General features: G+C 38.8%; 1 protein-coding gene across 1 annotated transcript in view; it reads left to right on the top strand.

Moving 5' to 3' along the window:
- Positions 1-5639, top strand: part of LOC122791453 (mucin-6-like) — a 1454314-nt gene extending 1448675 nt beyond the window's left edge. The window contains exon 29 of the mRNA XM_044059198.1: positions 5506-5639. Coding sequence (XP_043915133.1) covers positions 5506-5639 — 134 coding nt within the window. The remainder of the gene's footprint in view (positions 1-5505) is intronic.
- Positions 5640-18735: the final 13096 nt, after the last annotated feature.

Raw genomic sequence — 18735 nt, 5'->3', positions numbered from 1 at the left:
GGTCCAGTCATTTCCAGTTCAGAGCCCTGCCCTTTGGTCTCACTACAGCCCCCAGAGTGTTCACCAAATGCATGGCAGTGGTCACGGCTCACCTGAGACGTCAGGGATTCCAGGTGTTTCCGTGATCTCGACGACTGGCTCCTTTCAGCCACCACCAGGCATCAGCTTATTCAAGCCAGGGATTACACAATAAAGCTTTATACTCTTTTGGGCATCTCGATAAACTTGAAAAGTCATCCTTATCGCCCTGCCAGTCTATTACTTTCATAGGCAAACTTAAACACTGTTCGGATGTCAGCTACCCTTACAGATCAAAGAGTTTCAGACATTCAAAGTCAAGTCAGGATCATTCTAGCCAACAAGAAAGTACAGGCCAGAATGGTTCTAAAGGTATTAGGCCTCATGGCTGCGGCCATTACTCTTCTTCCCTGGCTCGCTTCTACATGCGCCTTCTTCAGTGGATGCTGTTCACACAGTGGTTGTACCAACAACTTCCAATGCGTCACCAGATTCTGGTGACACAGACTTGCAAAGATCATCTTGCTTGGTGGATCACATCTCCCCAGGTTCACCAAGGCAGACACTTTGTACCCCCATCCCGGTAGCCACTGTCACCACAGATGCCTCCCTGATCGGGTGGGGGTCATTATCAGGGCAGGATGGTTTATGGGACGTGGCAGCCGTTCAATACCACCTGCACATAAATGTCCTGGAGATGAGAGCAGTGCTTTTAACGTTGCAAGCCCTCAACGACTTTCTTCCCGTAGGGACAATTGCAGTCCACACAGACAACATGTCTGTAGTTTGGTATATCAACAAACAGGGCGGAACCAAGTCCTACCCCTTGTGTCGAGAAGCGCTCAGACTTTGGCAATGGGCAATCTCCTCTCATCGGTTTCTGGTAGCAACGCATATCCCTGGGAAAACCAACATTGTAGCGGACAGATTGAGCAGAGCTATTCTCATGCCTCACGAGTGGTCTCTCAAGCAATCTATAGCGGAAGAGATTTTTCTGGAATGGGGTCATCCATGTTGCGATCTTTTTGCTACTCCCCAAAACAGCAAATGCCCGGACTTCTTCTCTCTCTTCCCTCTACCAGGCCATCCCCCCAGAGACGCTCTGACCCAGGATTGGCCCCAGGGACTTCTTTATGCCTTCCCTCCATTTCCTCTGATTCCCTCAAGTTATCCAGAAGGCAACCGTTTTGAGAGCCAAATTGATTCTCATTGCCCCTTACTGGCCTTGACAAGTTTGGTTCCCGTTCCTCCATCGTCACCTTTTGGTGCAGCCGTGGCATCTGGACCCAGTGCCAGATCTTCTGATTCACCAATCCGGTCAGCTGCACCGGTCTATCCCTTCTCTCAACCTCACAGCATGGTTGCTCCACTTCCTTCCTTAGCCAGGCTTCCTTTGATCTCTAACTCAGTTAGAGACATCATAGTAGCTTCTTTAAAATCCTCTACCAAGGAGGATTTATGCAAGCAAATGGAAACGTTTCTCTTATTGGGCTAAGGCCAAGAGTATTGATCCTTTCACTGCCCCTGTTCAGGCAGTCCTGGACTTCTTAGCAGAGATTTTTCATGCAGGCTCCTCTTCTTCCACAGTCAGAGTTCAATTGGCTGCTATCTCGAACTTTCATGTCGGGATCGCAGATCACAATATTATGTCCCATAGGCTCTGCAGGGCCTTCTTGAAAGGAATTTTCCTGCTAAAGCCTCCAATCAGGAATCCTCCTCCTCAGTGGGATCTAAATTTAGTGCTGACATCCTTGATTCTTCCCTTCGAGCCAGCTGTTTCTTGTTCCCTGAAATTTCTTTCTTGGAAAACTTTATTCCTAGTGGCTATTACATCGCCAGGAGGGTGTCTGAACTTCATGCTCTATCGGTTCGACCCCCCTATTTGGTTTTTCACAAAGACAGAGTATCATTGAGAACTAATCCGACCTTTTTGCCTAAGGTCGCCTCAAAAACCAATTTGAATCAATCCATTGATCTCCTGTATTTTTCCCAAACTATTCAGACAGAGCCGAACAAAACTACATTATCTTGATGTCCACCGTCAACTCAGATATTATTTGGACAGAACAAAAATTTAGGAAATCTGATCAACTTTTTGTTTCCTATGCGGATAATAAGAAAGGCCTTCCTGTTTCTAAAGTGACCTTGTCTAGATGGCTTTCTTGGTCATCTCTGAAATTTATCTGCTCAGGGGAAAACAGCTGTGCTCAAAACCTAAAGCACATTCAACTAGGAGCTTAGCTACTTCTACAGCCTTTCAAGCTAGACTTCCTTTAGACACTATTTGTGCAGCGCCACTTGGGCCACTCCTCATACTTTTGTTTCCCACTACAAATTGGACTTGGCCTCCAGGGACAGAGCCAGTTTTGGCTCTACAGTCCTCAAGAGTCTGTTCCATTGAGCCACCCAGGATAGAGGTGCTAGGACGGTCCCATCAAGCAAGAATGAAGGCGAGATTGACAACTTAACATTAAGAAGTTATGTACCTACCATAACGCTCCATGTTAGTTGTCTTCTCGCCTTCTTTCTCGACCCTCCCTCCTTCCCCCAGGCCTGGACAGACCTTTCTATAAGAAATTATTATGCTGAAGACCATTCAGCCCTGGTCCTTCTTCCATCCTGTAAGTTTCTTTCTTCCTTTTGGAAGTGTTTTTATGCTTGGTGCTATTGCCCTTTGTCATCAAACGAGATCTGGGTACTTACCGCCTTGCATCATGGGATATGGGGCTGCCTCGAGCTGGTAAAAGTGACTCTCGAGCTTAGCAAGTGCCGAGTCGGAGCCGAGGATCGGCTCCGAACCCATCAAGCAAGAAAGAAGGCGAGAGAAGACAACTAACATGGAACGTTATGGTAGGTACATAACTTCTTATTTTCAGATATTCTAAATGTCAGGAATCTCTGATGTGGATATAAGACTTACTTATGAGTCTGGGGTACTAAGTAAGCATACAGATATCTCTCATTCTTTCACACAGTATAGTGTTCCTGGGATGTAATTTGGATACATCTCTCATGAGGGTTTTTTTCCCTCAGGGCAAAGCATACCCGTGCAAGGAACAATGTCTGATTTATTCCAACCAGAATTTGACTTCAGTCATGGCATATCTCAACATTTTTGGTTTTGTGCCCTCTACAATTTTCACAATTCCTCTGGCCAGACTTCACATAAGAAACATTTAGTGATTCCTGTAATTTGTTTGGATATTTTGGGGTTGGTAAAAAGAGAGCTACTTTCGTAGGTGGACCAAACCCAAGTCTTTCCCTCTCTCTTCTGGCTCCAACTCAGTCTGTGACTACAGATGCCTCAGACATTGCTTGGGGAGCTGTTTCCAATGAAGTCAAAGTTCTGGGTCTGTGGAACAAACAGGACAGACTAAAGCACAAAAATGTCAAAGAAATGATGGCAGTAATAAATGTTCTGAAAACTTTAAACCATGTTTAGATTCCAGGCCCTCTGCTTGTAATCACAGACAGCGCTGCAATGACATAGTATGTGAACTAGCAAGGGCGAACAAGATCATAACCCCCTTTGCAGGCTAGTTATGGTAGCCTGGGACCTGGCAAGTCATAACAATTTTTTTTCTGATAAGCTACCTATATTCTGTCAGAGAAAAACATCATTGCAGACAATCTTAGCAGGACCAGCACAGCCCCTTAAGAATGAAAACTGAACCTGTGAGTCTTCCAGGAATAGATCTGTGAGGAACTCCTCAAATAGATCTATTTGCTTCCATTCATAACAGACCATTAAAAAAATTCTATGCTAAGATCCTTGCAAACAGGCCTGAAAGACATATGTCTTCTCATTCCCATAGACAGGAATGTTCCTGTATGCCTATCCATCCTGATATTTAGGATCATTCTTAAGATTCAGAAGGAGTCTCCAAAGATAATTGTTGTGAGTCCCTTGCAGCCCAGGCATTAGTGGTTCTCCCTTCATTTAAAAATGACCAAGGTCAAGTACTATGTTTCCTCATAGAATGGAATTAATCACCCAACCTGCAACTTCTTCTATTGACTGCCTGGTTAAGACACCTGTTTTCTGAGGACATGCAGCAAGTACTAAAGGATGTTAAGAAACCTGCTGCTAGAAAGCTATATATAGAGCAGTAGAAGAAGTTTTACTAGTTGGTGCCTAACTAAGAACCAGCATCTAGTATTACAATATTTGTGAGTTATTGTCTTCTGGTCTTTCTTATTTTTCTGTCAGGATTCACCTGTTGGCCATCTTGTCTTGCTTGTCTATTCATAGAGTCTCCTGGTTTTCACCCCACAGCAAGTCAAACCTTTAAAACAAGTGGCTCCTTCTTGCAATCTCAGTTTCGTTCCAGAGAAGCTTACACTTGAACCAGCTTATCAAACTATACTAAAATTCTTATCTTGGAAAACAGTGTTACTCATTACTATGACTTCTGCAAGAAGAGTATTTGAGTTGCAAGCTCTTATGGTGTAACAACCTTAGATCATTTTTTCATAAGGATTGAATATCTTTGAGAATACATCCTTTGTTTTTTGCCTAAAGTGCTTTCAAGGTATAGCCTGAGTCAAGGTATTCATAACCATTTTTGCAGATTCAAAAAATAAGGGAGAAAGAATTTTACATACTCTGGATGTCCACATGCAGCTCAGATGCTATATTGACAGGACTAAAATCTTCATGAGTTTGAATCAGCTCTTTATTTCCTCTGAAGGTAAAAAAGGGGATAATCAGTTTCAGAATAGGCAATTTGCAAATGGTTGTCTCATGTTATTTTCTGTTGTTCTCATCATGATAAGTCACTTCCAGGAAAGGTCAAGGGAACCTCTACTAGGGCTTTGGCTTCTTCTGTGGCATTTTTGGAAAGGGGCAGACACTAGAAGTGTCCTACAGGCAGCAGCTTGGTCCTATGTGCATAACTTTACAAAACATTACAAGCTAGAGTTTATGTCCAGTGCAGGGTTTGCTTGGACTTAGTTCCTGGACTCTGACTCTTCATCCTGTACCTTTTCTTTCTAAACTCTGATAAATTACCCTTATACCTTAAGATACTGCAACAGTGATCTAATGATGAACATACAGTTGTGTGAGTTAACTTACTATAACAGTAGATGTTCGAATAGATTACTGTTACAGTAGAGACACCCTCCCTTCAATCCATCCCCCTTTAACTACTATATCTTATGTCAGATTATGCATATTTTTATATATATTTTTCCTAACAAATACCCGATAACAGGGCTCTAGACTCTTTTACTGTGAGGCAAGAAAGCTCTGAATGTTTGGCACCCTAGCAAGTGATTTTATATACCTCTTCTCAAGCATTTCATTGGTTAGGGCAGGTAGAAGGTGTCCTAAAGCTTTGGATGCTGGCTAGTTGTCATGCACTGGGCAGGATATAACCCATATAGCTTAGGATACTGTGGCAATGATCTATTCAAATATCTACTGCTATGATAAGAACACTTATATAACTGTACTTTCCTGTATACATTTCCTCTTTTTATTAGATTCACAAAGTACTTATAAAATTAAGAAGGCACAGTCTGAGGATGCTGCTGTAGACCCCTTTTTGAGCAAGACAACACTTGCTTTCTCTGCTGAAGGAATTGGTCAAGGGCTTTTACCTGACTCTTTCACATAACTCAAATTTTATTTGTTCAAAAATATTATTTAACTCCATTTTTCAATACATAGCAGTTCCCAAAACATTGCCCTTCATATATGCCATACAAATGAGATTATAATTCTCTACATTCTTCTCGTCTTTTTGCATCCCATACCTCATACAACATTTTATCTTAATCATCCCTTTCTTTTTCCATAAGCTTCTAATATTTTTCCAAAGCTTTACAGCCCTAACAAATCTTAAAAACAAATCCTCTGTTGACTCCTCTTCACCAGATGCATGGCATAATCTTTCCTGCTGTTGATTGCATAGTATAGCTTTCATCACTGGGAACTTACTTAACATCATGCAAAATTCTTTCCATTCTCATATTCATTTAAATCTGTCTTTTTTTCTGTATTGCTTGTCTTGCTTTTTCCTGCATATATTCCCATGGATCAATATAATAATAATAATAGTAATAATAATAATAATAAAATAATAATAATCTATTTTACCCTTTTCATGCCACTGACTTCTTTTATCTGTTAGCAGCTTTCCACAATAATATTCATAAATCTGTCCTACTATATCAATAGATCTGATGTATTTTTGTGCGATTAAACAATTGGGTTATTGGATCCAACCAGATCTGACCTCTGAGATTTTTTACAAGAGCTTGGATCCATGGCTCTGACTCCTTCCCTACCCATAATTCCCTCTGGTCCCCCATTTACCTCAGATCTCATTTACCACTTGATAAGTCAAGATGTGATTGAAGGGATCTGCACTGGTGTTTAGATAAGTGGTTATTTTTATTATATTTCATGAAGGTTTCTTTACTTAGCACCTTTTCTTCTAACTATCCCTTCAGATTAATTTTTTTTTACCATTTTCCCATCTCACTTATCCTGTTTGACAGAGACACAGCTTCACTTAGCCATGGGGGCTCTCGCTTGACAAGCTTCCCTTCCAATTCTTATCTTTCCCCAGAAGGCCCTTTTTTACCTTTCTGTCTGATAACAGAATTTCCCCAGAAAGCCAGGAGGTGCAAGGCCAAAGTTATTTTTATTGCCCTATTTTGGCTTCTGCAGGTTTCATTCCCATTTCTCTGGCTTCATCTCAAACATCCTCAGTGGGTGTTAGAACCACTTGCAGATCTGCTGTATCACCCATCTGGTCTACCTCACTGAAGCATAAAAACTCTGAAACTGACTGGATGGTTTCTCCAGTTTTAATGGTGGGTAGAAAACCCACGCTATCTGCTACAGTTATTCAGCTTTTATTGTCTTCACAAAAAACAAACACCAGGAAGGTTTACCTTAGCAAATGGAAAAGATTTACCATATGAGTCTGTTCCAGAGGTCTGGACCCTTTTTCAGACCTTCTTCCTCTGTTTTAGACTTCTTGGCAGAATTGTTTCACAAAGTCCATTTAGCAATCATTTCTATTTTCCATGTGGTATAGACCCAGACATCCACTGGCTCTTTAAACATTTCCAAAGCCTTTTTGAAAGGAACCTCTCTCTAAAGACCTCTAGTCAGGGATCCAGATCCCCCTTTGGGACGTTACTATCATGCTGCTTTCAAGCCTTCTTCAGTGGATCTAAAATTCCTTATTTGGAAAACAAGTTATTTGGTAGCAATGACGTCTGCTAGGAGGATTTCTGAATTATAAGCACTGTCTTATAAATTTCCGCACCTTGTCATTCATCAAGATAAAGTATCCTCATTTCCTTCTGAAAGTAGCCCCTGAAGCAAATCTTAATCAGACAAGCAATTTACCAATGTTCTTCCCAAAATTTTCAAACGAAGGGGAATATACTTTACATTTACTGGACATTCATCATCAACTTAGATTTTGTTACACTATGGAAAGGATATCAGAAACTCTGTCCAGTTTTTCTCTCCTTCTCAAAAGCTAAATCCTTCAGCTCCACCATACTCAGAAATATCCTTCCTTGAGACTATCCATTTTTTTTGGATAGCATGGGAATCTGTCCCAGTTGTATCAGAAGAAAAATACATTGGATATGAAGGTTATGTATGTACTATAATGCTAGAGCCATGTTGTCTTGTTTCTTCTGGTTTAACATCCCTCCCTCCATCCCTGATCTTAAATTGTCACTTTTGGGCTTCAGGGGTGATCAGTTGAACCTGTTCAGGGGTCTTGTCTTTTGGACAGCCTTTAGCTGTTAAACATCCTCCTGATTTAGCCAGGTCAGTTAGGCCTGTGTTGTTTTGCTCTTTGGGTGATATTATGGTTGCAACAGACAAACTTGATTTGAGATATTTGGGGGACCAGAGGGAATTATTGGTAATGGAGAAGTCACAACTCTGGATCCAGGCTCTTGAAATCAGATCTGATAACTCAGTTGCTGAATAGGGTGAAGCAAGACAACATGGATCTAGCATTATGGTAAGTACATATTTTCTATTTTCCTCTTCTCTCCCTCCAAATCCTTACAATTCCTGATATTTCATAATGAAAAATATTTCTAATGTCCTCTTTTCCCTCTTCTTTCACTTTCTGTAGTACCTGAACTAAATGCAAAGGTGCTATATAAATTACAGGGTGAATTAAACCTAAACCTCCCTTATCTTTTATTTGTTTATTTTTGTAATACACAACTTGTTCTTAACTGGATTTACCTTAGGCCCCCAGAGTGTATTAAAGGAAAGTTCTAGAACTTCTTTCTCAGTATTAAATACTACAATACCCTACCCAAATATGACAACTTTCTAATATTACTGAATTAAATAAATTCATTCTTTGCATATGTTATTTTAAATGCTGTCAATATCTGAATACATCCCTTACTTCTCTTAATATTACCTCATATTGTTTTTCACTACTGCTTCTGCTCCAAACTCTACTCCTAGTATCTCAGTCACACTCTTTGAAAAATAAATATCGCCTACTATAACTGCATTCCAAAACATTTACTTTTCTCTTTATTTAGTACCTACCTTATTATCTCAAAAAAAGTCTGCCATGCCCACCACTTCCCTTACCCTCTGTTTTCTACGAATATTTTAATCATTTGCATACATGCATACATTTTAATTAATGGTGAAGTACTTGCTCCTTATACAGTATATACACCTATATCACGTTTTCCTCACTTTCTCCTTGACTGCATTCACTATGAACACAAATCAAATCTAACTCACAGGACAGCCCTGTCAAGTTTCCTTTCTCCATTTTAGTCCTCATACTCACCTCCTCAGTCAGCAAAACTTTTACTCGTGTTGCTATATACTTTTTGTAAAAAGTCTCCTATTTTATTTCTTGCACCAGATTCCTTTGGATTATACAAGATTATTTCATGTTACACATTATCAAATACCTTTTATGTGTCACAAACTCTCATATTGCCTTCTGTCTATCCCTTCATTTAACTATCCACTGTTTCTTTCACTAAAAGTAAGACCTCATTTACAGTCTTCCCTTTAATTCCATGCACTCTGTCTTGCACTATACAAGCTACTGATCCTTCAAAATTTTTTTTGTAAAAATCTAATTATTATTTTATAAGCCACACTACTTAATGTTGTTGGACACCAGGTTGTCAAAAAGCTCTCTCACATTTCTTCCATAAAAACACTTCATCAATTCCCCCAATAAACCTCTTTGTCCAACACTCATTGTCTAATAAAATCTATAAATTAAACCATCCTCTCTAGTTCATTTTTTTTCCAGCAATAGCTTTGACTTTTCTATAATTCTATTCACCTTCTATTTGCACAGCCCACTTTTCCCCTATGCGTTCCTTTTATGTATATTTACACACATCTCACAATCGCTTCTACATCTCTTATGTTCTTTCCTTCACACGTGATAGTCACTCATCCTACTTTCCTGTATACTGTTCTTTTTACTCAAAACATGTCACTTCTTTCTTCTTACCATACATCTTTGTCAAATTAACATATCCTGCACCTACAGTCAATTACAGTACATTTCTTTTTACTCCTTAGACATTTGTTATAATTCTTTTCCAATTCTTTTTCAAAACTGTCAACTTTTTTATCAACCTCCCTTCCAGTGTTATGTCATCCCTTCTCTGTTTTCCTATAAACCTTTTTATACTTTTCTTTGTATGTTCTCCAACAATCTGCCGAGGTTTTATAAAGCTGTTTCATGTTAACATGGCCTGAAAAATAAATTTGTTAAGCTAAGTGCACTAGTCCAAAGACCTTCTTCATACATAACCTTGGCCAGTTGGCAGTAGAAAGACAGTACTGAAAAATGAAATTAAGAATAGTGTATTTGTAATAATAATATTGACAAGCATGAATTACATTTCTACACATACATGCAGTCACAATACATTATAACAATAGTAAAGAGGTATATGTAGTGATATGTTAATATTGTAGAAATGTAATGGAATGCAGAACATATTAGCTGAGGAACAGAAAACAGGCATATTTACCTCAGAGACTGAAGTTTTAGGAGAAGAGAGGAGGTTGAATGCAGTGAGTGTGATAGAGGTAAGTGTGAAGGAGGAAAGAGAGAATTAGATCAAAGTGAAATTAGCAAAAATGTAGATATTGAAAACTGAAGCAACTAAATTAAGGTGTGTTAAGCTACCAAATAATTTTCACATGAGTTAGTCCAGCAGAGAATAACAATCGCTTTTATTGCACAGAGAAACACCTACGTGGGAGAGTAGGAGATCAAGGTCCTGTTTCCTAGAACTAGAGAATGCTTGACTCTTTATACTTTCTTTCATTACTATTGTAACAATCATAACACATCCACTGATGATTAAAAATGAACACTACACCATTAATGTTGTTAAGATCTCATGACTACTTTGTGTATGACATTCTGTATTACACTTGAGTTCCGAATTCCATGATACAGCTTTCTACTATGAACAAATGTTATATTTTTGTAATACTTTTTTTAACACTGTCAATACTTTCTAATATTAGACAGGAAGCAAATCAACAGATACACAATGAAGAACATTCAAGAATGCATTTTACTGTAAACGCATATTAAAAATGAAATGTGCACACTAACATTTTCCTTTCTCTGTACTTCTTACCCTTCATATTCCCCCATATGATATATATATATATATATATATATATATATCACCCAAACTATAATAATTTTTACATGACTGGAGAGTGACTACACATTTTCAGATAAACACACTCTCACTTGCTATCAGACATTTTTCACATGCTCTTTGTTTCTGTTCCTAACATGAGCAATCTTTATGCAGTTGTTTCAAAAATATAGTCTTATTTGCTATGACAACTTTCCTACATCTTGATGGAACAAAAACACAACTGAATACTGTAAGTTATCATCAGTAATACATTCTCTACTATGTGTATTTTGATATTCCCAATATCCTTTATATAAATTATCATATATTTTACTGAAATCTTTCAGTACTTTATTTTCATCTTCTACTGTACTATGATTTTTATCAATAGTGGTCAATGGTAATGATTCAGTTTTCTGAATTTGTAATGTGACAGTCTTTCTTGATTCTAATAATTTTAAAATACACTCTTTAACCATAAAAGAAGAAGGCCTAACATAATAATTATAATCTCAAGAAGTATGAAAAACTTTAAAATCCCTCCTCTCCATCCAGAAAAAAAAGTTGGTTAATCATGCCCATTGAGAACTATTAACTTCTTTGGCATATGACTATTCATTGACTTTCTAAATTATTACTGGGTGACTATGAATGGCACCATAATCATCAGGAATAAAAAAGCAACACTGTGTTTGAATAAGTGCACATATACCCCCTTTAAAAGTGAGGGTAAAGTTGAGTGTCATGCAGTTCTGTAGCACCGCAGCCTGCACTGCAGTCAGTTCTTGAGTTAGCAATTTAATAGACTCAGGACTGGAATTTCTTAATACTTCCAGGAGCTTAGATAACTTCCTAAGTTCCCAGATGGACTTCACTACCCCATGAGCAACTACAATACTCTGATCAGAAATGACTCCATAACTAAGATCCATGTAAGCAAGCCCCTTAAAAGCAGTTTTTTGAACAGTGTTATGACATAACCAGGAGGCATCCATCTTTCCAGCTGTGTTTGGAATGTCTTTAATGTGCCTCTTGCAATGAGCATTACAAATCATTCCTTCTGGTAAAACAGCTGTATGTCTAATAGCTGGAATAACTTGACCTACGTAACAACAACCAGACCAGTCTGTAGGAAACCAGGGATATGCTTGATTTCCACAAATGTAATATTCATGTAATGCTGCCATGCCCTGCTGTGCAGCTCCATCATAATTTTTCTAGGTAAAATTTAAAGCACTAGATCTGTCAAAAAGTGTTCCATTTTTGCAATAGCAAACGTGTCCTTTAACAGTAATTGACAGTTGAATTGGCATTTCAGTAAAGGGGGTAGAAATACATTTGTTTTTCCACTTTTTAGCAAGAAAAATAAGGCAAAATGTAGTATGAAGCCCTGAATTGGTCACTGGTGTAGAAATCAGTGGAATAACTCCAGTATGTGCAGTAGGACAGACCCAGCAGTTACTAATGTTAAGGGTGTATGTGTAAATGTGCAAGACAGTAGAAAAGCTACAAAATCTAGGATGCCATTCAGGTGCTCTTGATTTAGTTCTAACTAAATACCTGTCTCCATTTTTCGCAAAGCATGCATGTCTATTAAGAAATGATTCAGTACTTACAGTTCCAATTGTCTCAGAGGATGACACACTTACAATTCCAGATGGCAAAAGCAGGTGAAACAAAATGAGGATGGAGAGCACAGTAACTGAAAAGATGATTGGGCCACAGGAAAATGAACCTGTTTGAGCTGGAGAGGGTTTTGAAGAAATTGTAAACAAGGATGCTGGGTGGGCTGTTCATTGTGCAGGCAGTCATCAAAAAAAGTCATCAGCCAAGGGCCTCTATTGCAGGTGACTTAGAAAAGAAACTTTGTCTAAATAAAACAATGTCTGTCAGTGTCCAAAAGGCAGGATGAATCAATAGTGTTGGAATTTGAAATAAGAAAAAATGCTACTGTCAGTTTTGAAGAATCAGTGGAAGTTGAGTCAGACCAAAATAAGATAGCAGAATCACAGTATTTTACTTTCTGGTCTGATAACAAATGTAACTTAACTGCATTCGGTTCTGTATGTGATTTGGATGATAGATGTGCAATCAAGTTGGATTGTAAATGGTTCACAGTTGGTTCCAGATTTGGTTTGTGTGGCAAAACATCATGGGCTGTTCCAGATGCAACGATGCCCCTGGTTTTGTTGTCTGGTTTGGCTGGAAATGGGTTCTCCTGGTTCACACGGTCTGACATTGGTGGTGTCTCAGTTGTACTCATCACAAGGGAGGGTCTTTTTGACACACAACCATGGATCCAGGTGGAGAAGCCCTCACAACAGATGGCAGTAGCAGTTGTGAGCGAAGCCAAGTATGACCTTTTCCATCTGGGGCTTTCTCCGGGAAGGCACTTTGATGTATACAAAGTCTCCACAGTGCAGGTCATGGTGATCCTGCTCTGTTGATCATTAGACTGCACGCAGATCAGCACTGCAGTATTTCTGCAACAGAGAACATGAGGATTTACAATACAAAAACATGGTCTCATCAATATCTTGCAATTCTAAATTCTTAGGGCATAGTGGGCATTCTCATGGGTCTACCCATGAGGATTTCATGAGGTTAAAATTTTCTAAGGGCATTATTTGCAGTTCTAGTGCTAAATAAAACTAAAGGTAATGTTTCTGGCCATTTAAGACCAGTTACTTTACAAATTTTAGGTAATGTAAACTTAACAGCCTGGTTTGCTCCTTTCGCTCTCCCAGAGGCCTGTGGTCCATAAAGACAGTGGAACTGCAACTTAGCATTTAAAATATTACAAAGTTGCTGTATTGCCTGAATAGTAAAATGTGAGCCTTGGTCAGACTGAATACAATAGGTGACACCAAATCTAGGAATAAACACAATAATTTCTTTGCTACCATGTGTGCATAATTTTCAACACACGGATATGCTTTTACCCATCCAGAAAAAAAGCCAGTAAACACAAGAGTACAACAAAATATTTGTAGTTGACAAAGTTCTATGAATTTCCACTGCAAAAAGCAGTAGGGCCCTTAAGGCTTTTTTTAATAATTGAACAGGTGAAGGTACTGATTTATTCATTATGTTCTAAACAAAGTACACAAGTATTTGCAAAATGATGAACTACTTCTGAGAGATGAAGGGCATACCAGTCGGTGGAAATTTGTTTTATTAATGTATTTTTGCCCAAATAGAAAGATTTTTACACATGATTTAAAACATTTAATGGGACTGCTAGTTGACCATCCGGATGGTGCTTCAGCAGGTCTGGAGAGTGACTGCAGCCATTGCTTATCCAACTCCTTCACTCAGAGTGCTGTATCTGATCTTAAAAAGACAACAACTCCTGTAAAGAAGAGTTATTTTTATTCAGTTGCTGCAAAAATTTAGCCTGAACAGGATAAGACAATGCAGCTTGTCTTGCCAGCATAACTGCAAAGGTAACACAGGAATCATCTGTCTTATGTGCAGCACATTTTACCACTGTTAATTTCCCTTGGCAATAGGGCTGCCATGGTGGTGCAGCGGTTAGCATTGCCACTTCACAGCAAGAGGTTCTCCGGTTAGATCCTCAGCTGGAATACCTTCTGTGCGGAGTCTGCATGTCCTCCCTGTGGTCACGTGGGTTTCCTCCGGGTGCTCCAGTTTCCTCCCACATTCCAAAGACATGCTGTAGGTGGATTGGACACTTTAAATTGGCCCTAGGTGTTAGTGTGCGTCTCCTGTGGAAGGTTGGGTGCCCGGGCTGGCAACTCAACACCGTAAAACTCCACTGCCAGTCATGAGTGGACTGGTGATCCGTTGTGGTGACCCCTAACTGGGAAAAGCCGAAAGAAGAAGAATTTTCCTTGGCGATAACAAAGCATGTAACAATTCATTAATAAAAAGAGTGTTTTTAATAATTGCCCCTACTGATGCTATGTAATCCCTTTCTTTGCAAAGTGTGCCAAAATCATGAGCTTCTCTGCAGGCATACCGAGAACCAATAAAAAAAAGTTAGTGACTGATACAGGCATCAATTATAGCTACAAGCTCAACTACTAGAGCAAACACGTTTCCATTTAATTACTCGGTTAATAGAATTCTGTCCTACGTGCAAACAGAAAAGGCTGCTATGAGTTCACCATCATCTCTTTGAACATAAAAGTCATCACTGAAAAGAATTAGATCTGAAGTCTATAAAGGAACATCTTTCAAATCTTATCTAGCAGGAAGCATAGTGTTAGAAACAACTGCACAGTTGTGGGGTTCTTCATCAGTTGTAGACATTTTGTAAGGTTAAGTGGTGGACATCAAACAATCTCTAAAGCAGGGTTATTAAGTAAAGACAATTCATATTAGGGTTATTAAGTAAAGACAATTCATATTTAGACAATTGTTCAGCAGATAAATATTGAGTTTTAATCTTCAGTAACAATTCTTCTACATAATGTAGAACTATCAAGTCTCATGCCCAAGCTTTAGTGCAGCTGCCATGTCTACTGTTTGTGCCATTGCAGTCACTTCTCTAAGGCAGCAGGAGAGTGTTGCAACCATACCTCTCAACCTGGGAACGTCATAAATCTGGACAAAGGCTTATGAAAAATAGGTACAAATCTGTATGCTGATTAACATGCAACTTCCATACATAATTATGTAACCCCATTCACTCCAATGGAATTGTGGGATACCAAGTTTCAAATGCAAACTGAAGAACAGACAATCAAAATATGGCCCCAGAGTCCCCTGCAGCCATTCCAATGTCCCATTACTTGGCTATTTCGACACATTTACCATAAACACTGTAATGTGCATACTGCTTTACTTCTACAATGATTATTTGGATTTCATTTAAAACTTTTACTTTACATTTTATAGTACAAACACTAATAGACATCTGCTAAACAAAGCAATACAATATCACAATGAAAATAGACTGAACATAAAAACTTCTCTGCCCTTGAAACTTACATTCATTGAAACCCACATTCAAAGAAAATGCATCTGGCCAGTGGCAGATAAAGATTATCTTAGGGCTGTTTTCAAATCATAGGCCCCTTGCACATGAAACATACATGTGGTCTTTGATACACCTTCCTGACTGTATTAAATTATATTACTTGTATAATACAGCACAATTGTTAGAGCGCATTTTAAATGTATTGTTTTTAACATTTTTCCAGTAAGCAATGAAACAAAGTGGATGAAACAATACTGAAAAAAACTGCCCAGTTCAGAACATTTCCATCATCAAAGTCTACTCAAACTTCTACAGTCCACCAGTATCAGTAAATATGCACAATCTCTGCAGATGTAAAAGTCATCTAAATAATTCCACATGAAAGAGCTCTGTAACTAATGAAGAAGTTGCTGCTAGCAAACAACTTTATATTTCATTGTTTTATTTACAAGTAAAGTGCCTGTTACCCTTCAAGAATAAATTGCCTATGTTACATTAAAAAAATGATAAGCCAGTAATATTTCAGTAGAGAATGGATGTCAAACTGATAACAGGTTCATAGTTACTAGGTATCTCCGCTAAAGGAAGACATTCTCAGGACTGCAGCATCTACCCCTTTTAAAAGTACAACACAGTACAAGTATCAGCAATCCATCTACATAATGTGGGAGTAGAACCCACAGCCTTCTGCAGCAAAAGCAAGTATATTACCTGTTGTGGTACTAATAATGCAAGTAGACTTTCCATAAGCAGCACTGAACTTCTCTTTCTCTGAAGAACTGTGCAGCACAAGAAATCAGGATAAAGCCAAAATATATTTGGGGGGGGGCAAAGAACCAAAACCAGGGACACATTTTAAACATTGCTTGTACAATCTTAGAAAGTTGCTAGAATAAAATGTTGTGTTACCATGCGTTTCCTGAAAATAGGAAGACTGAAACTTAAATGGCTATCATTATTTAGTGAATTCAGTTCTTACTGATTTGCCAGAAAACCACAAATTCTATTTTTACTTAACATTTGTTTACCGGGAAAGTCCAACTTGGAACAATGCCAATTTTCATTGAAGGCCTAGGGAAAAATGCTCCGGACACACATCTTTGTATCGTGGGAGGAAACCATAGCACCCAGAGGAAACCCACACAAATGCAGGAAGGACATGCAGACTCCACACAGAAGGCACTTCAGCTGAGAATCAAACCAGAAGCCTCTTACTATGAGGCAACAACACTACCACTGCACCATCCACATTTTAAAAGGAACAGACCAAAACATGAGCTAAACATTCCAGACATTCCATGAAATTGTGTACAGTTGAGAGCTATAACTCCTTCAATCAGAAGTGGTGGTATGGGTAGAGAACTCAGACTCCTTGTACCTAAGGTACAGGGTTTGAGCTTGAGTAACCCTAACCACCAAGTATACCTAACTGCACACACACACACACACACACACACACACACACACACACACACACACACACACACACACACACTCGCACTCTGCACTAACAGTGTTCTCATAACCCCCAACTATATATATATATATATATATATATATATATATATACACACACACACACACACACACACTCCAAATGCACTAACAGTGTTCTCGTAGCCCCTAACTATATACACATCCAGCCCAAATGCACTAAGTGTTCACATAACGCCCAACTATATATACACACAGCCCAAATGCACTAACAGTGCTAACATAACCTCCAACCATATATACACACACAACCCAGATGCACTAACAGTGTTCTCATAACCCCCAACTATATATGCAGCAACAGTGTTCATTAATAAATGCAGTAACTGTATATGGAACAGTAACACCCCTGTCTCATTTGGACCTGTTTGGTAATTCATGGTCCTAGGTCCTGTAATTGGTAATTCAAATACAACATAAATGCTGTAGTGCACGGCAGACAGAAATGGTTCTGTATCTGCAGTGGTTCCATAATTGGTAATTCAAATGCAACACCCCTCTATAGCACACTTGAACTAAATAGTTCTCATCAATAAATGAGCAGCAGATGGAAATGGTTTCATAAGTGGTAAATTCAAATGCAACACCCCTCTATAGCTAGCATACTTCAACTAAATGCATTTCTCATCAATAAATGCATGGTCCTGTGAATGGGACTGCAGCAGACGGAAATGGTTCTGTAACTGGTAAATTCAAATGCAACACCCCTATATAGCTAGCATACTTCAACTAAATGCATTTCTCATCAATAAATGCATGGTCCTGTGAATGGACTGCAGCAGACGGAAATGGTTCTGTAACTGGTAAATTCAAATGCAACACCCCTGTATAGCTAGGACACTTCAAGTAAATGCATTTCTCATCAATAAATGCATGGTCCTGTGAATGGGACTGCAGCAGCAAAGAAAGTATGCTTCAGTTTGGACCCGTTCTCATCAAGCAGTAAAGCTGTAACGGACATGAACATAAGGGTCCTACTCTCTTATCACATTGATATATGCAAAGGATTCCTTACCTATATACAGTAAAAGTCCTTTTCTCCACTCTGTTCTCATCACATCAATAAATGCAGTAGCACACAGACTGGAAAGTGGCAGTTTTCCTTACCTAGACATGCATGCTACTTTTACTGCCTATAATCAGTCAGTCACACCCTTTGAGCCATCAGCCAATTCTGACAGGCTGGCAGGCTGCTCACAATGCTAACATCATTGTGCATGCCCTGCATGTGATGATGTCAGCAGAAAAAAAATAATTAAAAAAAAAAGCTGGGAAATTCGGGAATAAAGGCGGCCACTCAGGAATTTGTGGCACCCTATTATTTGGTCCTCAAAAACAGTAAATGCTGAGGAATTTGGTACGGTTGAGAGGTTAGGGTTGCAGCTATAAGATCAAAATTCATACTGAAATAAGCAACAGGTGTAAAAGCATTATTTCTTCTTTGTGCTAACAATCCTAATGTTGCTTTATTTCTTTCACAACAGAACTGAAAAATCTTTTCACATGTGCAATAAACAGTATATCTTAAGTTTACACAGTAAATTTCTACCCAACACATTTAAAGGAACTGAATTTGTTATAATAAAAGCATGCTGATTTTGTAGCAGACCAATCTGAATAGGAAC

This window comes from Protopterus annectens, chromosome 17.part0 (genome assembly GCF_019279795.1).
Source record: "Protopterus annectens isolate FY-2018-M chromosome 17.part0, PAN1.0, whole genome shotgun sequence".
NCBI classification, from domain to species: Eukaryota; Metazoa; Chordata; order Ceratodontiformes; family Protopteridae; genus Protopterus; species Protopterus annectens.
The sequence above is the reverse complement of the archived record's forward strand: the minus strand, read 5'-3'. Positions and strand labels throughout refer to the sequence as shown.